The sequence below is a fragment of the Diceros bicornis genome, chromosome X, assembly GCF_020826845.1.
Source record: "Diceros bicornis minor isolate mBicDic1 chromosome X, mDicBic1.mat.cur, whole genome shotgun sequence".
NCBI lineage: Eukaryota > Metazoa > Chordata > Mammalia > Perissodactyla > Rhinocerotidae > Diceros > Diceros bicornis.
In genome coordinates this window covers 20,619,449-20,642,151 of record NC_080781.1, presented here as the reverse complement: position 1 = coordinate 20,642,151, position 22,703 = coordinate 20,619,449, and the positions used below count along the sequence as shown (strand labels likewise).

At 42.2% G+C, this 22,703-nt stretch overlaps 1 protein-coding gene across 3 annotated transcripts in view; it reads left to right on the top strand.

Moving 5' to 3' along the window:
- The window catches only part of PCYT1B (phosphate cytidylyltransferase 1B, choline), a 99,339-nt gene that overhangs the window by 46,603 nt on the left and 30,033 nt on the right, over positions 1-22,703 (top strand). For all 3 annotated transcript variants that reach the window (XM_058535591.1, XM_058535593.1, XM_058535592.1), the window contains 2 exons: positions 10,629-10,780; positions 13,316-13,394. In XM_058535591.1, the coding sequence (XP_058391574.1) occupies positions 10,629-10,780; positions 13,316-13,394 (231 nt within the window). The remainder of the gene's footprint in view (positions 1-10,628; positions 10,781-13,315; positions 13,395-22,703) is intronic.

Below are 22,703 nucleotides of genomic sequence, written 5' to 3'. Positions count from 1 at the left end.
ATTTTTGTGAATGGCGATAGCACATGGTCCACTTTCATTCTTTTGCATGTGGCTGTCCAGTTTTCCCAACACCATTTATTGAAGAGACTTTCCTTTCTCCATTGCATGTTCTTAGCACCTTTGTCAAAAATTAGCTGTCCGTATATGTGTGGTTTTATTTCTGGGCTTTCAATTCTGTTCCATTGATCTGTGTGTCTGTTTTTGTACCAGTACCATGCTGTTTTGATTACTATTGCTTTGTAGTACGTTTTGAAGTCAGGGATTGTGATGCCTCCTGCTTTGTTCTTTTTTTTTTAGGATTTCTTTAGCTATTCGGGGTCTTTTGTTGCCCCATGTAAATTTTAGTATTCTTTTTTCTATTTCTGTGAAGAATGTCATTGGGATTCTGATTGGGATTGCATTGAATCTGTAGATTGCTTTAGGTAATATAGACATTTTAACTATGTTTATTCTTCCAATCCACGTGCATGGGATATCTTTCCATTTCTTTATGTCATCATGGATTTCTTTCAATAATGTCTTGTAGTTCTCATTGTATAGGTCCTTCACCTCCTTGGTAAGATTTATTCCTAGGTATTTTATTCTTTTTGATGCAATTGTAAATGGTATTATCTTTTTGAGCTCTCTTTCTGTTAGTTCATTATTAGCATATAGAAATGCAACTGATTTTTGTAGATTGATTTTGTACCCTGCAACTTTGCTGTAGTTGTTGATTGTTTCTAATAGTTTTCCAACAGATTCTTTAGGGTTTTCTATATATACAATCATGTCATCTGCAAATAGTGAGAGTTTCACTTCTTCGTTACCTATTTGGATTCCTTTTATTCCTTTTTCTTGCCTAATTGCTCTGGCCAAAACCTCCAGTACTATGTTGAACAGGAGTGGTGAGAGTGGGCAGCCCTGCCTCGTTCCTGTTCTCAGAGGAATTGCTTTCAGTCTTTCCCCGTTGAGTATGATGTTGGCTGTGGGTTTGTCATATATGGCCTTTATTATGTTGAGGTACTTTCCTTCTATTCCCATTTTATTGAGAGTTTTTATCATAAATGGATGTTGTATCTTGTCAAATGCCTTCTCTGCGTCTATTGAGATGATCATGTGGTTTTTATTCTTTGTTTTTTTGATGTGATGTATCACGTTGATTGATTTGCGGATGTTGAACCATCCCTGCATCCCTGGTATAAATCCCACTTGATCATGGTGTATGATCTTTTTAATGTATTGTTGTATTCGGTTTCCCAATATTTTGTTGAGGATTTTTGCATCAATGTTCATCAGCGATATTGGCCTGTAATTTTCTTTCTTTGTACTGTCTTTGTCTGGTTTTGGTATCAGGGTGATGTTGGCCTCGTAGAATGATTTAGGAAGTGTTCCATCTTCCTCTATTTTTTGGAATAGTTTGAGAAGGATGGGTATTAAATCTTCTTTGAATGTTTGGTAAAATTCACTGGAGAAGCCATGTGGTCCTGGACTTTTATTTTTTGGGAGGTTTTTGATTACTATTTCAATCTCTTTACTTGTTATTGGTCTATTCAGATTCTCCATTTCTTCTTGGTTCAATTTTGGGAGGTTGTATAAGTCTAAGAATTTATCCATTTCTTCTAGATTGTCCAATTTGTTGGCATATAATTTCTCATAGTATTCTCTTATAATCCTCTGTATTTCCATGGTATCCGTTGTAATTTCTCCTCTTTCATTTCTAATTTTATTTACTTGAGCCTTTTCTCTTTTTTTCTTAGTAAACCTGGCTAAGGGTTCGTCTATTTTGTTTATCTTCTCGAAGAACCAACTCTTTGTTTCATTAATCCTTTCTACTGTTTTTTTGGTCTCAATTTCATTTATTTCTGCTCTGATTTTTATTATTTCTCTCCTTCTGCTGGCTTTGGGCTTTGTTTGTTCTTCTTTTTCTAGTTCTGTTAGGTGTAATTTAAGGTTGCCTATTAGGGCTTTTTCTTGTTTGTTAAGGTGGGCTTGTATCGCTATGAGTTTCCCTCTCAGGACCGCTTTTGCTGCATCCCATATGGTTTGATATGGCATATTATCATTTTCGTTTGTTTCCAGATAGTTTTTGATTTCTCCTTTAATTTCATCAATGATCCATTGGTTGTTCAGTGGCACGTTGTTTAATCTCCACATCTTTGTCACTTTCCCAGTTTTTTTTTCATGGTTCATTTCCAGTTTCATAGCCTTATGGTCTGAAAAGATGCTTGTTATGATTTCAATCTTCTTAAATTTATTGAGGCTTGCTTTGTTTCCCAACATATGGTCTATCCTAGAGAATGTTCCATGCGCGCTTGCGAAGAATGTGTAGTCAGCTGTTTTTGGATGGAGTGCTCTGTATATGTCTACTAGGTCCATCTCGTCCAGTTTTTCATTTAAGTCTACTATTTCTTTATTGACTTTTTGTCTGGATGATCTATCCATTGCTGTAAGTGGGGTGTTAAGATCCCCTACTATTCTTGTGTTGTTGTTGATTTCTCCTTTTAGGTTTGTTAATAGTTGCTTTATGTACATTGGTGCTCCTATGTTGGGTGCATATATATTTATAAGTGATATGTCTTCTTGATGGAGTGTCCCTTTTATCATTATATATTTCCCTTTGGAAGAAGTTTATTATAGTGACGCCACTCAACCTTTGAACTCCTGAGTTATTTGCCAAATATCACAAAAGTAATTTATTATTATTGTCATCAAAATAATTTTAATGATCTATCAATTGAAAATTTGTTAAGATCCTCTTTCAAACTTGTTGCAAGCAATGGATTAGAAATGACGTGACCTGCAAAAAGATTTGTTTCAAAGCTATCAGAATCATTTGCTTTCTCCCTCTCTGGGAAGTATAATAAAAAGGCTTTACCAAAACTTATCAAATGACTTTTAATTATAACCCTTACTCTTTTACTTGAAAGCAACTTATTCAACCAGATATACTCAGAAAGGGTTGAGGAAATGGAAATATTGGTAATTTTATTATACCATTGCCATTCCAATATATTTTTTTTTCTTTTGGTGAGGAAGATTGACTCTGAGCTAACATCTGTTGCCCATCTTCCTCTTTTTTTGCCTGAGGAAGATTGACCCTGAGCTAATATCTGTTTCCAATCTTCCTCTTTTTTTGTCTGAGGAAGATTAGCCCTGGGCTAACATCTGTGCTAGTCTGTCTCTATTTTGTATGTGGGTCGCTGCCACAGCGTGGCTTGACGAGTGGTATGGGTCTGGGCCTAGGATCTAAACCCAGGAACCTGGGCCACTGAAGCAGAGCATGCCAGACTTAACCATTACACCACAGGGCCGGCCCCTCCAATAATTTTTGATAAAATGCTCTTATCATTTGCTTAAAACTTTTTTTTTAAAAAAAACAAAACCTTGGGGCTGCAGTTTTAGCTTACTAAATTTGCAGAAAACATCATCTAAGCTAATTGGCAAACCTACTAAAAACCTAGAAACCAAGGAAAAGTCTTTTCTTTTTTTAAAAAATTATTTTATTGAGGTCATATTGTTTTATAACATTGTGTAATTTCAGGTGTACGTTATTATATATCAGTTTCTGTGTAGACTGCATCTTGCTCATCCCCAATAGTCTAGTTTTTATCCGTCACCATACATACGTGCCCCTTTACCCCTTTTGCACTCCCCCTCACCCGTTTCCCTCTGGTAACCACTAATCTGTTCTCCTTATTCATGCGTTTGTTTGTCTTCCACATATGAGTGAAATCATGGAGGGTTTGTCTTTGTCTGGCTTATTTTGCTTAACATAATACCCTCAAGGTCCATCCATGTTGTTGCAAATGGCATGATTTTGTCTTTTTTTTTATGGCTGAGTAGTATTCTATTGTATATATATGCCATATCTTCTTTATCCATTCATCAGTTGATAGACACTTGGGTTGCTTCCACATTTTGACTAGTGTGACTAATACTGCAATGAACATAGGGGTGCATAAATCTCTTTGTATTGTTGATTTCATGTTCTTTGGATAAATACCCACTAGTAGGATAGCTGGATTATATGGTATTTCTATTTTTAATTTTTTGAGAGGAAAAGTCTTTTCAATTCAAATGTATTAATGTATTTCAAGAGGCTTTGTAAAAACCACTGAGAAATAAATTATAGAATGCATTGTATGAAATAGAATCAGTCAAGATTAAAATGATGTAGATCTAATATAATAAGTTATAAAGAAGACAATGTGCTTAATTTATAGTAATTCAATGTAACTTATATAGATAAAGTTATATGATATTTATAAAGAGAGGAGTATGATAAAAAAATAAAAAGTCATGTTATTCCTTCTCTAAATATTGGTGTGCATGTATCAAACTCTGGTTTGGCTTTTGGGTATAATATAATAAAATAAAATGTAAAAATCAGAAATAACTTAATTATCTTTATTAGACACCATGATTATAATTTTCCTATGTATTTAAGGATAGAAAAGAGACTATACTAAAAAATAATTTGTCTGGCAGTAGATATTTTATTTTTTGTTATGAGGAGATAGAAAATAATAAACATTCTATAAGATGAAATGGGATAAGGATTATCTGTAAATGGAATAAGTATTTTATGATGTGAGTTGATAAAATAGGTTTTTAACTTCCTTTTTAAATATAGGCATACCTCGTTTTATTGTGCTTCACTTTATTGCACTTTGCAGATATTGCATTTTTTATAAAAGACCCTCCACCAGCAAAAAGATTATGACTCACTGAAGGCTCAGATGATGGTTAGCATTTTTTATTTAAGGTATGTACATTGTTTTTAGACATATGATATTGCATACTTAATAGACTACAGTATAGTGTGAACATAACTTTTACATGCACTGGGAAACCCAGGAATTTGTGTGATTTGCTTTATTGCAATATTTGCTTTATTGTAGCAGTCTGGAACTGAATTCACAATATCTCTGAGGTATGCCTGTAATGCATATGAAATCTGAAATAAAATCACGTGAATGTTTTATCCATAATATGTTTCTTCCAATGTATTTTGAAAAATTTGATAATTCTAGAAATATTCCAGTTACATTTCTAAGAAGCAGCAGTACCAGCCTATACAGCTTTGGCTTATTGAAGTGATTTTGAAGTGAATAACTCGGAAAAACGCTTACTCTTAACTAAAAGAGAAGAGGCATTTTTAGGATTCAATATGAGTATTGAGAATAGCTGGAAAAATGCTTGCCCTTAACTACATGAAAAAGCTGTTTTTAGCATTCAATATTTCTTTCCAATGCTCCTTTTGCTTTGAATGTCTGGGCCTTATTCCTGAAGATCCTTGTGAAATTTGACAATAGTTGGGAGAAGGAAGAGGCAAAGTTGTTAGGCAAAAATTTGCATCATTCCCCACTCTACCATATTTACTTTCTAACCTCTGGCTTCACCTGTAACAGAAATGTTTGTAAGACAGGGCAAGGCAGGAAGCTTTTACAGGTTCATGGTGCTTTGAGTAGTCACTAAATGAGGTTTCCGTTTGGTTTGGCCTGAAATCTTAACTCCTCAACTCTTGCAACGCAACATAGTAAGGTTTGAATGGTACCTTTCTTTTATAAAGTGGAGTAGGGTGGTTTTGGACAGAGAGGCTTTCTCAGGTCCATTAAATTTAGGAAAGGGTACCCGTGGAAGTTGGGCATCCAGAAATTGATTCCTTTAAAGCTTCCTGCGCTTGGGTACCTCTTGAAAAGTCTTTGTGTATCCCCAGGGGTATGTGTGCCCTAGTTTGAAGACCATTGCCTTAGACTATCTTTCTTGAGTATTGCAAACCAACTTAATGGCAGACAATTCTATAGTGAGGCAAGTGAGGGAACCTTTACGAATAAGTATTCTGTGTTGTTGGTTGAAAGACTGGCTCTTGATATTATGTGTGTAGTTAGCAAATAAAACGCTTATGGTGAGTTGAAAGAACCTGCTATATTAATTGTGGGCCCCCTTACAGCTGCAGGTAGGTTTGTTGTAGGAATTCCCCTGGGTGGAGCAAGGACTTTGCTCATGAAACCACTGTCGTCGGGGCAAGTGCATGGACAGGTACTTGGTTGAAATACTTGGTATTTGGCAGAAATAATTGATTCAAAGACCAGAAACTGTGATAACTGGAGGTCCTATAGTCTACTTCTCAACCTTAGGCAGTAACAGGCGCCACAGAATGCCATCATTTTGCACTATGACTATAATATCCACATTTCTAATTTTTAAACATGTATCCAGTAATAATTTAAAGATTCTTTTATGCGAGCTTACTCTGTTGGTGTTATTTTAGTGAATTGAAACTACCCAGTTATAAAGCCCCTTTTTCTCCATTTTAATTTAAAAGTTTAGTCACTTGAAAACAAGTCAATAAATTAAAATTTATTCAGAGAGGTTTTTTTCCCTAAAAATTTTTATATGGATACGAGTCACCAAATACCCACTTCTGCCTCACAGGAGGGGAATTAAAAAAAACAACAACAATAAATTAATACTACTTCTACTATAGTGGACATAGATATTACTTCATAAACATGAGTTTATGCTCTATCATATTTTAATTGAAATTAAATATTCCTCTGAGTCCATTTTTGTCTGACTAGTGGGAGATTCAGTCTCAGGCCTTTTTGGGCTCTCTTCGCCTCCCCAGAGTCAAACAAGATTCCAAAATGTTTACAGAAACAGGAAAGGAGCTTCCAGTCTTCAGCCTAGTGCTGTTTTTGTGCTACCTTCATCATCTGAGTCCATAGAATTACTAGAAGGGAGCAGATCCACTGCGCCTATGGAAGGTAAGGCACCTGCAGTCTGTGCCCAGATGGAACCCAAGTGCTTAGGGTACCATGTCCTCATCCTTCTTAAGACTCTGCCGCTGGCCCCTTCTGCTTGTGGGATACTCAGACCTTTGGCCTCTTCCTCGTTTGGAGGAATCTTCTTTCTCTTTGTCTTCTTCCTTACAGAATTCTCCCAAGGAGCTCTGGCTTGGAGAAAACAGCAGTCAGGAAGGCAGGCTGTCTACCAGCAACTTGAACTTCACAGCTTCTGTGGGGGAGTTTGTACCAAGAGGCTGGGCAGCTGCTTGGAGTGGGAGCAGGGAAAAGACAGAGCCCAAAACACGAATGAATATCGCCACAAATGGCCCTGTATTTCTACTACTATTAATAAATGGCAAACGTTACTAAGCATTACTCTCTGCTCGTACAGATGATCACATTTAATTCTCAAAACTTCTCCACGTTTTAAAGACAGACAATCGAGGCTTAGAGAGTTTGAGTAACTTTCCCAGAAATAAGTAGCAGAGCTGAGATTAGAACCCAAATCTGTTGGGCTCCAAAATTCAACCCCTATGTTATATTTTCTCTCTTGCAGGATACTGGTAATATTTTATTTTGGGCACAGTGAGCTGCCAGGATGGGTTAGCTGCAGCACGAGCTCCCAGATAGCTCAGTGAATTCATCCATGGAACACCATTGCTCAGAGTTCTCCATCTGCTTGTCAGAGTGCATTTGCCAAGACTCAAGAACAACAGTGCTGCTTTGGGCGTAATTAATGTTTAGACAATAAGTGGTCAGCGTGTTCAGCTGCTTCTTGAGGTCACTCCTGGGATGTGAAAATAGGACCCTGTATTGGCATAAACAGGATGTTTGTTTTCTTTGTGCTCTTTTGGGAGGCCATTATCTCGGTCATCTAAAAGTTATATCAAATTGCTCAGGTGCAGGTTCAAAAGGGGGCAAAATATGGCCCGGCTTAGTTTTGTGTGGTTTAAAATAGAAAATTGATGGATTCAAAATCCGTTTCTGCTTAATATGGTTCTTGAGGTAGTATTTTAATAAAGTCCTAAAAGAACACGTAAAGTCTTAGATCAATTTTTAAATTGTATAGCTTGGACCATAAATAATTCCTAATTATGGAGTCAAAAGCCAACACAGTCAGTGAATCAATACATAACATAGTCACTATGGCCCAACTACCTGCCATCTTCCATCCCCCACAGCTGGGCATGATGGGTGATTCAAAAACAGGCTGGGCTCTTTACTCAAGATGTTCATAATATGCTTCAGGGGCTTTCAGATGTTGTGTGCATCAGAATCATTCCCGAAGCTTGTCAAAAATAGAGCTGCTGGGGCCCCACTCTAGATCCACTGTCTTAGCCTGTTCTGGCAGCTATAACAAGATACCACAGACTGGGTAGCTTAAAAACAATAGAAGTTTATTTCTCACAGTTCCGGAGGCTGGTAAATCCAAGTTCAAGGTGCTAACATGGTCTCCTTCTGGTGAGGGCCCTCTTCCTGATTCATAGCTGGCACCTTCTCATTGTTTTCTCACATGGTGGAAGGTGTTAGGGATCTTTCTGGAGCCTCTTTTATAAGGTACTCACCCCATTCATGAGGGTTCTACCCTCATGACCTAAGCACCTCCCAAAGCCCCACCTCCTAATATCATTACCTTTGGGAATTAAGATTTCAACATATGAATTTTAGGGGGACGCATTCAGACCGTAGCACCCACTGAATCGAAATCTTGGGGAGTGGGGCCCGGGCATCTTTATATTTAATAAGCTCCTTAGGTGATTGTGATATTCATCAAGGTTTTCGAGCCAGCCACGTGGTTGATGGTGTTTTGGCAATGTAAACCTGCAATGTTTTCTATATTGTATTGTATTCTGTGTATGTCTATACAACATCTCAAGAAATATGTATAGGAGATATATAGGCATACACATGTGTATCTAGAGACACACTAGTCTCTTATTTGGATGTATACTGTTGAAAAGTGCCTACAGATAATATACATCTATTATTTTAAATCATAGTAAACATTTATTGAGCATCTATATGTATCAAGCACTGCTAATTCATTCAACAAGTGTTTGTTAAGAGCCCACTATGGGCCATCAGAAAATGAAACAGACAAAAGTCCCTGTCCTGAGGGAGCTTATATTTTAGGAGAGGAACACCAACAATAAACAAAATTAAATATGACAAGTATATGGCGATGAGTGCCATGGCAAGAAGTAAAGTGGGGAGGAGAAGGGGACCGCCAGTGGTGGGGACGGGACCGCAGTTTAAATAGGGTGGTTGGGGAAGACTTGAGGGAGGACAGGGAGTGAGCTCTGTGGATATTTGGAACACAACTGTTTCAGGTTTGGGGAACAGGAAGTGCAAAGCCCAGACCCGAGGACGAGCATTCCTGGTGGCTTCAGGAAACGGCAAGGAGGCCAGGGGCTGGGATGCAATAGGAGGTGCGGTCAGAGAAGCAAGGAATGGGCGGAGGTGTGGATCTTGTAGGGGCCTGGAGGCCGCTGGAGGAGTTTGGCTTTTACTATGAGGGAGGTGGGAAGGGTTCCAAGCCTGGGAATGACACCATCTGACAGGTTTTAACGAGATCATTCTGGCCAATGAGAACAGGCTGCAGGGGTGGGCAAGGCTGGAACCAGGGAGGCGAGTTAGGAGGCTGCTGCAGTAATCCGTGGGAGGATGCTGAATGGCCCGGGAGAGGAGTGGTGAAGGTGGCGAGAAGAGCACGGCTTGCGGGTGCACTGTGAAGGCAGAGCCAGCAGTTTTGCTGATGGTTTGGATGCCGAGTGTGTGAGGACTGTAATAGGAGGTTTTCCAAGGACGCTGGGTGTGGCCCTTGGCTGCATTTACTCTGTGGCCAGATTTGGTTCTGGATGTGGGTCATGATTTGGTTCCAAGAAAATGATCATATTTTTGTTTTAAAACATACCTTGTATACTTAAAATTTGTAAATTTATTGTGTGTACATAATACCTCAAAGAAAAAAAAAAACTCATCTTAAGGAGCAGTCGGGGTAGTCTAACCAGCTGTAGCAAGACACTCACTGGGATATTGGTGACTGTATCCACAGGGACTGTACCACAATTTCTTCCTGACACGTAGGAAAGCTCAAGAAAGCTACGTTTGCCAACAAAAAATATATTCTGGATAGGATAATGAATAATATTTATTGTTCAGTTTATTTCAAAGCCCTTTATGTAAATCTTCAAAAAGTCCTTTCCAAGGCTGATAATGGAGATATCACTACCCCCATTCAGGATACTGAGGATTCAGGAACCTGAGATCTAGAAAGGATAAGAGATGTGGGAAGGATGAACTCTGCTAGATCAGATCTTCTATTTTACTTTCTTGATTGTGTGGCCTGATATGTGGTGACTGGACCTCAATCCAGGGAACATAAGTGTGTGTGTGTGCAAACGTACGTGCATGCGTGTATACTTATTAAAGTACAATGATCTAGTAAAGGAATTGGAACTGATTGTTCAAACCTTCAGGCTTCTAGGTTCCTCTCCTTCTCTCTCTTCTCTGTCTGCTCATTTGGTTCTTTTATTTCTGAATAGTAATTTTCACTGAAGGGTGTGATAGGGAAATAAAAAGATATGAAAGTCATATTAGGTAGCGTGGAGAATAATTTTAATAAAAGCCACAGTGAAGAATGCAGTTGTAATTAGCACTAAAATGAAATTCTGAATTGCCAGTGGATTTCAGCTTGCCTCATTTTCCTGATCCTTTGTTCCTGTAAAAAACTAAGTTTGACTATGCCACACAGCTAGTGAGGCTGAGCTCCTTTTGTCTTGCTGAGGAAGCCATGTCTGTACGGGGATGGCGGTGAGCAGGGTCTCGGCCAGCTATTTACTGCCTTGCCTGTTTCAGTTTGCAGTGATGATCTCACCCACAAATTCAAAGGTTTCACTGTGATGAACGAAGCAGAGAGATATGAAGCGCTCAGACACTGTCGTTATGTGGATGAAGTCATCAGAGATGCTCCGTGGACACTCACACCAGAGTTTCTGGAAAAACACAAGGTACTTATTCTTCCACATTCTCTAAGTAGCAGAATTAGGGAGTCTGGTTCTGCAGCCTACACCCAGAAAGCCCAAAGAGTCTTCCAATTTCTAAAAGAGGTGACTTCAGGAACCTTCACCTGTTGTCATTTGATGTAGCACCTCTCTTCTGCCCAAGCCTGGGAACCGATATCTTCTCACTTCCTCACTGTGGGCTCTAGAGCTAGACCACCCAGGTCCAAGTGCGGCCTCTGTCCCTTCCTAACTGTGGGACTTTGAGCAAGATATTGAATTCACTGACCTGAACTGTGAAATGGGGTGATGTTGGTACTTTCCTCATGGGGCTGTTTTGAGGATCTAATGAGAATGTCTAAGTAGAACCCTTGGAGCACTGGCTGGCCAATAGCAAGAGCTCCAAAAATGTCATCATCATCATCACCATCCTCATTATTGGTGCTGATAGATTCACAGGCATCAATTTTCATGGAACAAATGAACACACATATTATCCAGAAGGGCAGGGGTCAGCCTTTAAGGAAAGAACTTTATATCTATGATTTTGTGATCCTGAGACTCCTACTGATATAAGAGTTTTATTAGTTGAAAACACGAGAAATTCTTTTGATCTGCATCAAATTATGTGCTTTGTATCTCCCTACCAGTCCCACATTAGGAGCTATTCTTTCCTTTTATAAGCAGTACAAAAAAATAAGATTAAGCTGTTCTAAGAGTTTTCTTTTCTATTTTTAAATTCACGATGCAGAAAAGAATAGAGAACACTGATAAATGTGCATGGGTAATAGCAGAGGAGACAATTTCCCAGCGAGAATAAAAAGAAAAAGGAAAAACTACAATATGATTTACTTCCAGCAATCACTAACGTTTTTACTAAGCATCTATTGTATATTCCACTTGTGCTGGGCATTATGGGGGTGCTAATGATGGCTGCCATTTATTGGGTATTTACCATGTGCCCAGCATTGTGCTAAGTGCCTTGCTCTTGTATGAATCGCATTCAATCTCGTGTCTACCCTGAGAAATCGTTGTTGTTGTTATTATGCATTGGAGAGAAGGAGGAACTAAGTTTGAGTCCTAAGAATAGAGTTAATAGTACGTAATAATAATTAACATTTACTGAGTACTTACTGTGTACCAGTTATTATTTTTAAGCATTTTTACATAATTATATCATTTAATCCAGTGATTCTCAAGCAGGGGTGCGTTTACCCCCAAGGGACATTTGGCAATGTCTGGAAACATTTTTGGCTGTCACAACTAGAGGGATGTTACTGGCATCTAGTGGGTAAAGGCCAGGGGTGCTAAGCCTCCTACAATGCACAAGACAGATTCCCCCTCCTGCCCACCAAAGAATTATCCAGCTCAAAATGTCACTAGTACTGAGGTTGAGAAATCTTGATTTAATCCTTACCACCAATTTATAAGTTATGTAGCTAGTAAGTGGTGGGGCAGGAATCATACCCAGGAAAATTAAACTGCTACTCTAAACTAACTCTTGAGGTGGAGTGAAGCCTTGTTATAAAGGGCTTTGAAAGCTAGGCAAGGAGTTTTTACTTGATGTTAGTAAGAAACAGGGAACTAGTGAAGATTAGCAGGCACAAGGATGATAAGAAGAAAACTCTGTTTAAGGAGGACCCCCCACCCCACATGTGACAGAGGGATGTCTTGGAGGGGAGAGATCCTGTAGTGAGGAAGGTCAGGTACAAGTTGGTATTAATAATCCAGGTGACAGGGCCCTGGATTTGGTGTAGCAGCAATGGAGAGGAAGTGATGGGTGCATACACACATAGCCCCCCCCCCACCCCTCCCCAATGGAACTTGTGACCCATTATGTGCCATGGAGAGTGAAGGAAGTAGGAAAGGCCAATTCCAAGGTGTTTGGGGCCTAGGTAACCTGGGAAAATGGAGGTGCCATTGGAAGGGGGTACTGGTTTTCAGGATGAGTTAAATTCCAGACAGGTTGATTTTAAAGTGACAGTAGGGGGCGGTGAAAGAGAAAAGGGTGACTTGGGGCAAATCTGACAAGTTTTCTCGTTTCGGGAACCTTATGTTGCAACTGAAATAGTAATATGTGCCCTACCTGCCTCATGAGGTGGTTATGAGAATCAAATGAGAAAAGAGACATGAATTCATTTCCACGATATAAAATATGATTTGAGTGTGAGGGCCTATTGCCATCAATGGGACAGGAAATGGAGATTTGGGTTCCTCATCATAGCAGGGGTGATTAAGATCTGAAGAATGAATGAATTCTCTGAAAGAGAAAGTTTAGAGGCAGAACAGAAGGCCAAGAAAACCTACTGTCAGAGGTAGGAGAAGAAAGAGGGCCTAGTGAAGGAGAGAAACCAGTCTAGTTCCCATTATCTCATGGAAATGGAGACAGTTGGAAATACCTTTTAGTCAACGATTCAAATCCACATTATAAACTGCTGATTTCAACTGCTTTATTACAACTGCTTTATTCCAAAAAGGCATTTTCAAATTGCAAACGTGCACATCCATCCCAGTGGTGACGTCACTCTTCTGTCTCTCCAACAGATTGACTTTGTGGCCCATGATGACATCCCCTACTCTTCTGCTGGCTCTGATGATGTTTACAAGCATATAAAGGAAGCAGGTGAGGAGTTCTCCTGTGCTCACCTGTCCACTGCAGCATGCCCATCAGGTTTACTAAGAGACATCTGCCCTAGCTTGTAGCGTTGGAATTTCAGATGTCTCCCAAGTAGCCTCGACGAGCCTCTGATTGACGTGTGCTAAGGCTCAGTTGTGGCACAGACACCATTTAGGTATTTATATAGGAATTAACCTGAGCACCAAAGTATTCAACTTCTGGTCTGAGGCTCGATTTTAGGACTCATCAGACTGAAATCACAGGAGCCTATTGTTTACAGGGCACTCATTTTCCTCATTTACAATTAAGTCTTCACAATGAAATTATTTTATACTTCCAAGAAAGTTCCTTGCAGAAGAAGACAGCTGGCTAATTAACGATCTCGACTCCTTGTCTCCCAAGTCAGTCCTGCCATATATCATCCTGTCACATAATAGTAATAACCTCAGGTACCACATGCAGAAGCAAAAAAAAAGGATAAATATTTGTGGAATCAGGTAAAGTATTTCTTCCCCAATCTGTTAATTGATGTTATGGAGGGCAGACATGGTGCCTGAGCTTTGGAAGGTGTCCCATTTGTCACTAAGCATTTCTGTTAAGGTCAGAGACTCTGGTCAGCCCCAGGGAGTTATTGAGGGGCTGGAAAAAGGCAGATTTCTTTCCATTGCAGGCTCCCCGGAATTAATTCCTTCATCAAGTTCTCTGTTCCTATTCCTGTGCTGCTGACGACGCCAGGGAAATCGTGTTGGGGCGTCATAATGGATCTGTGGTTTCTAGCCTCAGTGGGATTCTTGGTGCTCTTTGGTAACATTTACCTTCTCTTCTTCCCCTTCTGGCCCTAACTTACCCATAACTCCTTGCATCGTTGCCTCCTCTCCTGCATCCTGAGGAAGAGGGGCACGTTTTCTGTCCCAGGCTAACTGCTTTATCTGAACCTACTTTCTCCCTTCCCCAGAGCCTGTTTTCTTTCCTTCTTCTTCCTCTCTTTGCTATCCAAGGTTCTCACTCGCCAGTAGTTTCTTCTCAGCTTACAAACATGTGGAAGTCTACAAAAACAAAACAAACCCAGATCCTTCCTTCTGCCCTCCCTCCTGCCTTCTTCTCCAGTCACATCCTTGCTCGGTCCTCTCCTTCCCAGCAACTTGCAGGCACACCTCCCTGTCATTCCTCAGCCACCTACACTCTGGCTTCTGTCCCATCCTTCCTCAGTTCTGTGATGACCTTTGAACCACCAAATCCAGCAGCCTCATTTCAGTCCTCCTCTGGACATAACAACCCTGCTGACCACGCTGCGTTCTTACACGCTCTTGTCCTCCACTTCTGGGACCTTCTAATTTCCCTTCCATCTCTCTGACCACTCCTGGGTTTTGTTTCTGGGTTTCTCTCCCTTGGCCTTGCCCGGCCTCTCTATCTTGCCAGCCTGGGCTCTGTGCACTCCCTTCCACAGGCCCTACACTCCAGGCATACAAAGTCCATCCTGGTTCCCAGGCACGCCGCTGCTTAGTGCCTTTGCTCCAGCTGTTCTCGGGGCTTGGATCACCCTTCCTCTGAGCTTCTGTGTCTATTCCAGGTCCTGCTGAGGAGCCAGCTGGATATGCCTTCTCTCACTGGGGCATAATTCAGCACCCCCTTCCCTGCCCTCCTTGGACACTCTTTGCACGTGGACCCCCTTTCCAGCTGCCTTCTCATAGCATCCTGATTGTTTCTGTGTGTGTGTGTATCCCTAGCTAGAATGAAGTGCCATAGGCCATGGCCGTATCTCATCCATCTTGGCATCCCCAGCACAGTCCCTGGTACATTAGTAATGCTCATTAAATGCTGGCTGAACAAGAGTGTGCTTTCATGGAGGATGATGGGGAGTTAGCTTAAGATGGAAACCTTCTGTCTGCAAGGGCTCTTCCCAACACACGAGGAACAGAGCCATTTACCTAGATAATCTGGGCACACACTGTGTCTTGTGGAATTTTTCAAATTATTTAGATGTAAGGGGTGATATTTTGGTCTGAATTATATGGACCTTTGTATCCAATTTGTTTGCTTTCCGTTGGTATCTTGGCTCTGAGTCCCTTACAAACCCCTTTATGGAAGGAGATGCTGACCACATGTGCTAAATTACTCTAAACCATCACAGCCTCACAGCCCGACAAAATCTCAGTGCAAGATGTAAGGGCTTGCCATTGGACTTGCTTCAAAAATGACTATGATCTGAATGAAAGATCCTTAAAGTTATATCTATGAATTTGCATTTTTCCTACTCTATCTTATAATAGCCAAGAGAATATAAATCACAAATTATAGGTGCTCTTTTGGGCAAATGTGTAATGGAAAAATAGTCTCTGCTCTATACTCAACACCCAACACTTGTCATTTTCCTGAGCTGAAGTTTTTCAGTGAATGTCGCGGGATTTCAAATAATCACCTAAGAATTAAAATAGTCAGTGCTGAGGTTTTAAAAATACCCAGACTCCCTGGATTATATCCATTTGGATTACTTAAAAAGACAGATGGTGCAAAGGTAATTACTTCTATCCTCTCATAGGGTCACATGGTTTTTCTTACTCTAAAAATGGAGATGTCCAAGGTGGAGGGGGCAGTGTAGTAACCTGAATTACTCAGTTTCTCCATCCACCTTCCTTCATCAGACCACCTTCCCTAAACTTCCCATAAGCCTATTGCTGCCTGAGAATCTTCGAACAAGGAAGAGTTTGAGCAAGAGATGGGCTGGAATTGGTATTTTAGTTGAAGGTAGGTGCAGAGGTAGGTTTTTAATGGCTTGGTTTATTTTCTGGTATTTTACTTTCTACCATACATCTCATCTATAGGCACTGTAGGTACATCCATGCATACCTTCCTACATACATTAAACCATTATCTGGCATGGTACAGATACTCTAGTGAGTTACCATATGCTTTATTTAGGGATTTCAAGAAGTCTAAGGCACCCCACATTATACTCGAGCTGTTCCTGTGGCTGACATCTGCCACAGGCTCTGACATCAGAGCCATCTTCCCCCATTCCTGGGGGCCACTGGAACTCCTATATTGGTCCTGCTATGCCTGACCCTCAGCCTACTGCTGCTACAGCCTTTCCCTGGTACTCATGGACCTTCAGACTTCTGAGACAGAACAAGCTCCTAAGGGTCACTAACCCAGTCTCCTGTCTCCTCTTTGGCATCACTGCCAGCTCCTGTTTTACATCTTGTACATATCCCACGATGGGGAGCTCCCTGTCTCCCGAGGCAGCTTATTCCATCTTTGGATGGTTTTGACTCTTATTGGTTAACCCATGAATCCCCTGAGTGCATCCACAGCCAGGAATTGTTGGAGGGAAAATGGGATGCAAATATGAATAAGACATAGCCCTCACCCTTGAGAGAGAGCAGAGACAGACATAAATAATTACACCAAAATATTATAAGTCTGTGATGGGGTATATACAGCAGGCTGGGGAGGCGTGTCCAGCGGTGGGAGTATATGAAGAAGTGCAGCATATTTGGAGAAAATCAATAATGTTCATATAGTATAGGGTGTGTAGAGGTGAGAGCAGAGATGGAGACTGGCGGGATGGGGTGGTTTAGACTTAAATTCCGCATGTCACATGGAGCCAGACGCCACTCTGAGGCAGGGGAGTGCCATGAGCCGATCTCTGGTGGGTTAGGGCCAACCGGGTAGAGGGGCAAGAGTAATTTCTGTAATGAAACTTACTTAGGAGCCCCCATTTCCACAGATGACAGGAAAAAACACACTTGACATTTGAAGAAATTAGACTCTTCTAGGTTTGCACTTAGACCGTGTGGAGTCAGCTTTTGGCCTCTTTCTCTTGGGGTGATCTAAGTTCCTGGGGGTGATTTAAGTGTTGGCCTGGCGTGGGGTGGGGGTCTGGTTCTTGCTGACCTTTCGTTGTGGGGTATCAAGACCTGCTCAGCCATCATCCCTGGCTACTAGACCCCCATCACAGCCCTCTGACACCTCCCCCTTTGGCCTGTCCTTGCCACAGCCTCTGCTGCAGGACTCCCTTCCCTGTATTGCAGGTGTGCCACCCAGCAGTCATGCTGTTCTTAAATCTCAGCTACCTTCAGTGTTCCTCCAGAGGGTCCCCGGGAACTTTAAAAGTGTCCTCCATAATCTACTGGAGGGTAGCGGGAGGGAGCCATGTCAGGCCCTATCTGACCTGCCTGCCATAAGGAACGCTCTATGGAGGCCTCCCCATGTTGGCAGGGGGCCTCTGTGAGACCATTTCCTCCCAAAGTTCCTGGAGATAAACAGGGTGCCAGCCCCTCTGCTCTGGGCTTTCTAAGAGGTTCTCTTCCTGCCCTTGTCCCTGGGGTTTGAACCTGAGTGGGGGCAAGAGACGGGCCCTGCTCACATTCTCTCGCTTCTGTTGCTCACCTCCTGATCCCTCTCTAGGCTCTTTCTCTCAACCCCAGGAGGGACTTTTCTTCTTCCTGGTTGGCAGGAAACTGTCCCTTTGTTAATTTCATGTCTTTCCCACTCCAAGGCTTATGGTAAAACATCCTGTACCCTGAGTCCACTCAGCCTCTGATTCTTAATAATTAAAGGGACACTTCTGGGATTTAGAAAACCCTTTTTGTATTCCTCAAAGCCTGGCTCTTTCAAATGAAAGCCTTACCTTTCATAACTATTCTTTTTGAAATGAGCCTTCAAAAGAGCCTGTTTTAGAAGTCAAAAGCTGAACACTGGGGCTGGCCCCGTGGCGTAGTGATTAAGTTTGGCATGCTCTGCTTTGGTGGGTTTGGATCCCGGGCATGGACCTATACCACTTGACAGCCATCCTGTGGCAGTGACCCACATACAGAACAGAGGAAGATTGGCATAGATGTTAGCTCAGGGATAATCTTCCTCAGCAAAAAAAAAAAAAAAAGACGAACACAGCTCCTGTATTCTCAGCTACATCTACTTTCCTCTGAGGTGATGGGGGTCTCAGCATCCGTGGAAACTGGGCCTCAGGATAGACATCATCCCCAGAAATGAAAACGACATTGGATAATACTTCAGAAAATTATTCTGTTACGTATAATGTACTTAGTCTCCCTGATGGTGTTTTTGTTGGTTCACACCCTTTTGGGGCAGGGCTGATAGTCAAGTCTCTTAGAAAGGGCTTAGAAAGGGCTCTCTCAGTGGTCAGGAGCATTGGGTAAGAATGAGAAGCCTGACATTCCCAAATCCCAATCTTGTTTGTAAGGAGTTCCAAGAAAGGAAACCCCATGCACTTCAGACTTGGAAGGCTGCTGAGGAACATGGTGGGGGTGGGAGGGGAGAGGAGGGAGGAGATGGGAGGGGAGGGAGGGGGAGAAACTGGTTGATGGGTCATTTACACGATGATGGGCTATGGCATGGGGTAATTACTACCTTTTTAAGTCTTATAAGATCTGAGCTGTGAGCCAGCTGCTCCCTCCCTATAATTGCCATGAAGGACCTAGTATAGACCAGTGCTTGTTAAGCATAAATGTGCCTACAGATCCCTACAGGATCTTTTTTTTTTTTTTTTTTTGGTGAGGAAGATTGTCCCTGAGCTAACATCTGTGCCAATCTTCCTCTATTTTTTTGTATGTGGGATGCCGCCACAGCATGGCTTGATGAGAGGTGTGTAGGTCCGCGCCCAGGATCCAAACCCCTGGGCCGCCAAAGCGGAGCGTGCGAACCCAACTACGCCACCGGGCTGGCCCCCACAGAATCTTTTTTAAATGCAGATTTGGGTTCAGTAGGTCTGGTGGGACCTGAGATCCCCATTTCTAGTGAGCTCCCAGGTTGTTAGATACTGCAAGTCCACAGACCTCACTTAGAGTAGCAAGAATCTAGACCTGGGATTCTGGTTCACTCAGCAGTACCAAGAGTAAATTGAACCAGCACTTCCTGGGTGATAGTTCCACAGCTACCTTGTAGAGGAGGAACAAGTATTTGGTGGTGGTTTTATTTCTGGGTGAGCGGCCTCTACTGAGCTAAGAAAAAGTTGCTTTCCTGACTGTAGGGAGTAAAACCTCAAGTTCCAGTTGTTTAGGTGTAGAAACAGGTCCAACATTTTTCTAACTCTAAGCAATCCAGCGCTCTATTGTTGCATAACAAATTACTCCCTCAGTTAGTGACTTACAAGGGCCACTTTATTTTGCTTATGATTTTATGGGGCAGGATTTCAGCAAGGGCTTGGCTGGGTGGTTCTTGCTTGGGGTCTCTCAAACGGTTGCAGTCAGATGGTAGCTGGGGCTGCAGTGATCTGAAGGCCCAGCTGGGCTGGAGGTCCCAGATGGTGCACTTACATGGCTGGCAGTGGATGCTGGCTGTCAACAGGGAGCTCAGTTGGGGTTCACACTGGGGCACCTACATGTGGCCTCTCCATGTTCATAGGCTTCTCGCAGCATGGTGGCTGGGCTTCAAGAGTGTGCATCCTAAGAGGAGGCATCCAGAGAGCTAGCAATCTCAACGGAAGCCACAAGGCTTCTTCTGACCTAGCCTTGGAAGTCACCCAGCCTCACTTATACGACATTCTATTTGCTACAAGCAAGTCACTAAGACCAGCCCAGATTCCAGGGGTTCGGAATTGCGCCCATCTTTAATCCACCACGATTCCCATCTCCAAATTGAACATTCAGGTGGTATTTTACTTGCCCTGGGAGTACAGGCATAAGACTATGTGTGACCTTTCATATGCACAGGGACCCTTTCTTGTGGTCCATTGATCTGCTCTGCTGATTCCTCACCAAGGGGGAGCCATAGTAGAGATCTGATTGGGGCTCAGGTAGAAAAGGCCAGAGTATTCATTGTGGGAGAAAGATGCTTGGAAATGACCTAAGCATCCACATTTGGCTTTTATACTCTAATCAAGGTTTAGTTTGAAAGTCAAAAATGACTTTAAATGAAGCCAGAGATATGAAGGGCATGAATTAAACTTTACAGCACTCTGCTCTGCTTGTCAGAACTAGATGTCAAAATCCTCCAGCAAGGCTGGATGAAAAGATGGAGCTTAAATGAAGTAGACTGTAAGGTCCACATTACTCATCATCGTTCTAATATTGCCTACTACTGTTGAAAGTTCTCTTCATTAACACGTGCTTTGCTGCTTCTTAAAATAGCTCCATAACCAAACGCCGCAATTCTGAAAAGCATAATAAAAAAGGTTCTCTGATCATGCTCGTTACTGAATATTTTTAGCAGAGCAATAATTAGGATTTGGAGGAAGCCGAGTGCCTCATTATGTCAGCAGAGGGCTTGGCTTCTTTCGGAGACCTACTTCCCAACCAGCCAAAGCAAATCTCTCCTCAACCTGAACTTTCAGTTACTCAGCCACAGAGACGTCACCCTGTGGCTTCAAAGAACAGGTGAGCTCATGTCACCCGTGTTGAAGTGACTTTCTAAAATCCGTTAGTAGCTAGGGAATCTTCTTAACATTTCAGCAGGCAGGGGTGTGGGTGAAATATCTGCCTGCTCAACGATGGAACATACTCCTCACCAGAAAGTTCCCTGCTGCTTCCACCAAGGAGAGGATGTTGTCTCAGGCCCCCCGCCTTGGGACCACTCAGGGTTCCGTGCCCACCAGAGCCCCCTGCACAGCTGGGTCGGTTGAGTGCTATTTACATCCGTGCCTTTAGATGTTTGTATCCTCCACCTTCCATTTGGTTTTCTATGTTTGAGTCCACCTTCTTAGAAGGTGATAAAAGAAGTTTTTGGCCTAGCGGCAAACCCCAACTCTGTCCTCTGGGCCACAGAATATTAGAAACTGGATGCTTTGTCTCTAACTTCAGCAGCGCCCCCTGCTGCCGACACTGTGAATGTGCAGATGATACGAAAGAAAGGGACACCCTAGTAGGGGCCAGGCTGAAAACTTCACCAGTGTCGATAGAATCAGAGAGAACTGGGTTTGGAATAGCACTTAGAGATAAATATTCATCGAGTCATTCATTCAACAAATATTCCTATAGTGCCTGCTTGTCACCCTTGCTGAGAATATAGAAGAGAATAAAACAGGAGCAGTTCCTTCCCTCGTGTAGCTTATAGTCAAGGGGGAAAGGCAGTTATTAAACAAGTTGTTTTATAAAGATCTTGGAATATTTGAAGGAAAAGAGCAGTGGACCATAGGAGGGAATAAAAATCAGGAATACCACGTCTCAGGGTTGAGAGATTTCCTTGAGAATGTGATACTACAGTTGAAACCCAATGGATGACCAAGAGTTAACAAGGTAGAGAGTATGTTGTGGCAGAGTGAGGAGAGGGGGCCAGCCCTTTCAGGACACTGAAGTCCAGTGTGGCTGGGCCAAGGCAGGGTCAATCTGTTGCCCAGCTCCATAGAATACAATAACAGTGCCTCCTGAAGCTGTGTAGCACAGGGGCCTTGTCTTAGGGAGTGAAGGGAGGCAGAGAAAGGGAAAGAAGCACAGGGAAGAGATAATGCAAGCTGCTGCAGAGCCAAGGTAAGGATTTGAATCTAAACACAGAGGACAGTAGAAAGCCAGTGAAGGATGTTGAGCAGGCATCTGACTTGCATTTTGAAAGACTGCTCTATGGATCTTGCTATGTGGAGAGTGGATTGAGGGCATAAAAAACGATATTGCTGGAGACTGGTTTTGAGGCTCTTGCTGTAATCTTTGAACAAGATGGTAGTAGACTGGTTTAGATGGAGGATGGAGAAAAGTAGGTGAGTTGGGGAGACATTTAGGAAGTAGATTGGTGATTGGAAGAAAATTGATTGGACGTAGGGAATGAGGGAGAGGGAAGTGGCATGGATGAGCCGAAGGTCATGTTGTCCAGCCACCTCATTTCTCAGCTTTGGAGACTGAGGTTAAGTAATTTGCCTTCTGAGGCTTGAGTAACCTGCCCAAGTCTACAAACCAAAAACCCAGCACCTTTGTCCCCAGGCTCTGTCCATCATGCCCTCCCATGCCTGATGTCTCTAAGTGGCCATAATCATATTGGGTAGAAAGATCTCAATTGTCAACATGCCGTTTCAGTTGACAACAGAAGTGTAAGCATAAACCAGGTTCTTGTCTTTGATAACATTTGTGACCTCTTTATAGTCCTGGATTGGTACGCCCAAATATATGTCTGAAGACTTTAAGGAAGTTCTGTTACCACTTGGCATCCTCTGTGCTTGTTTATTTTTTCCTCAGTCCCGCTTGTTCTAGTTAAAAGGATCTTTGAGTGGTGAAACCACTATCCAGAGTAGACCGTTCTTAGGAAGATAAAATCATCTGGCACCCCACGGGCATGTCTTTAGATCAGAGACAGCAAGAATAGTACACTTCTTCTTTTCCTTTGGTATAACGTGACGCAGACTTCCTTGGGGAAGAAGGGAAGTTGCCCTAA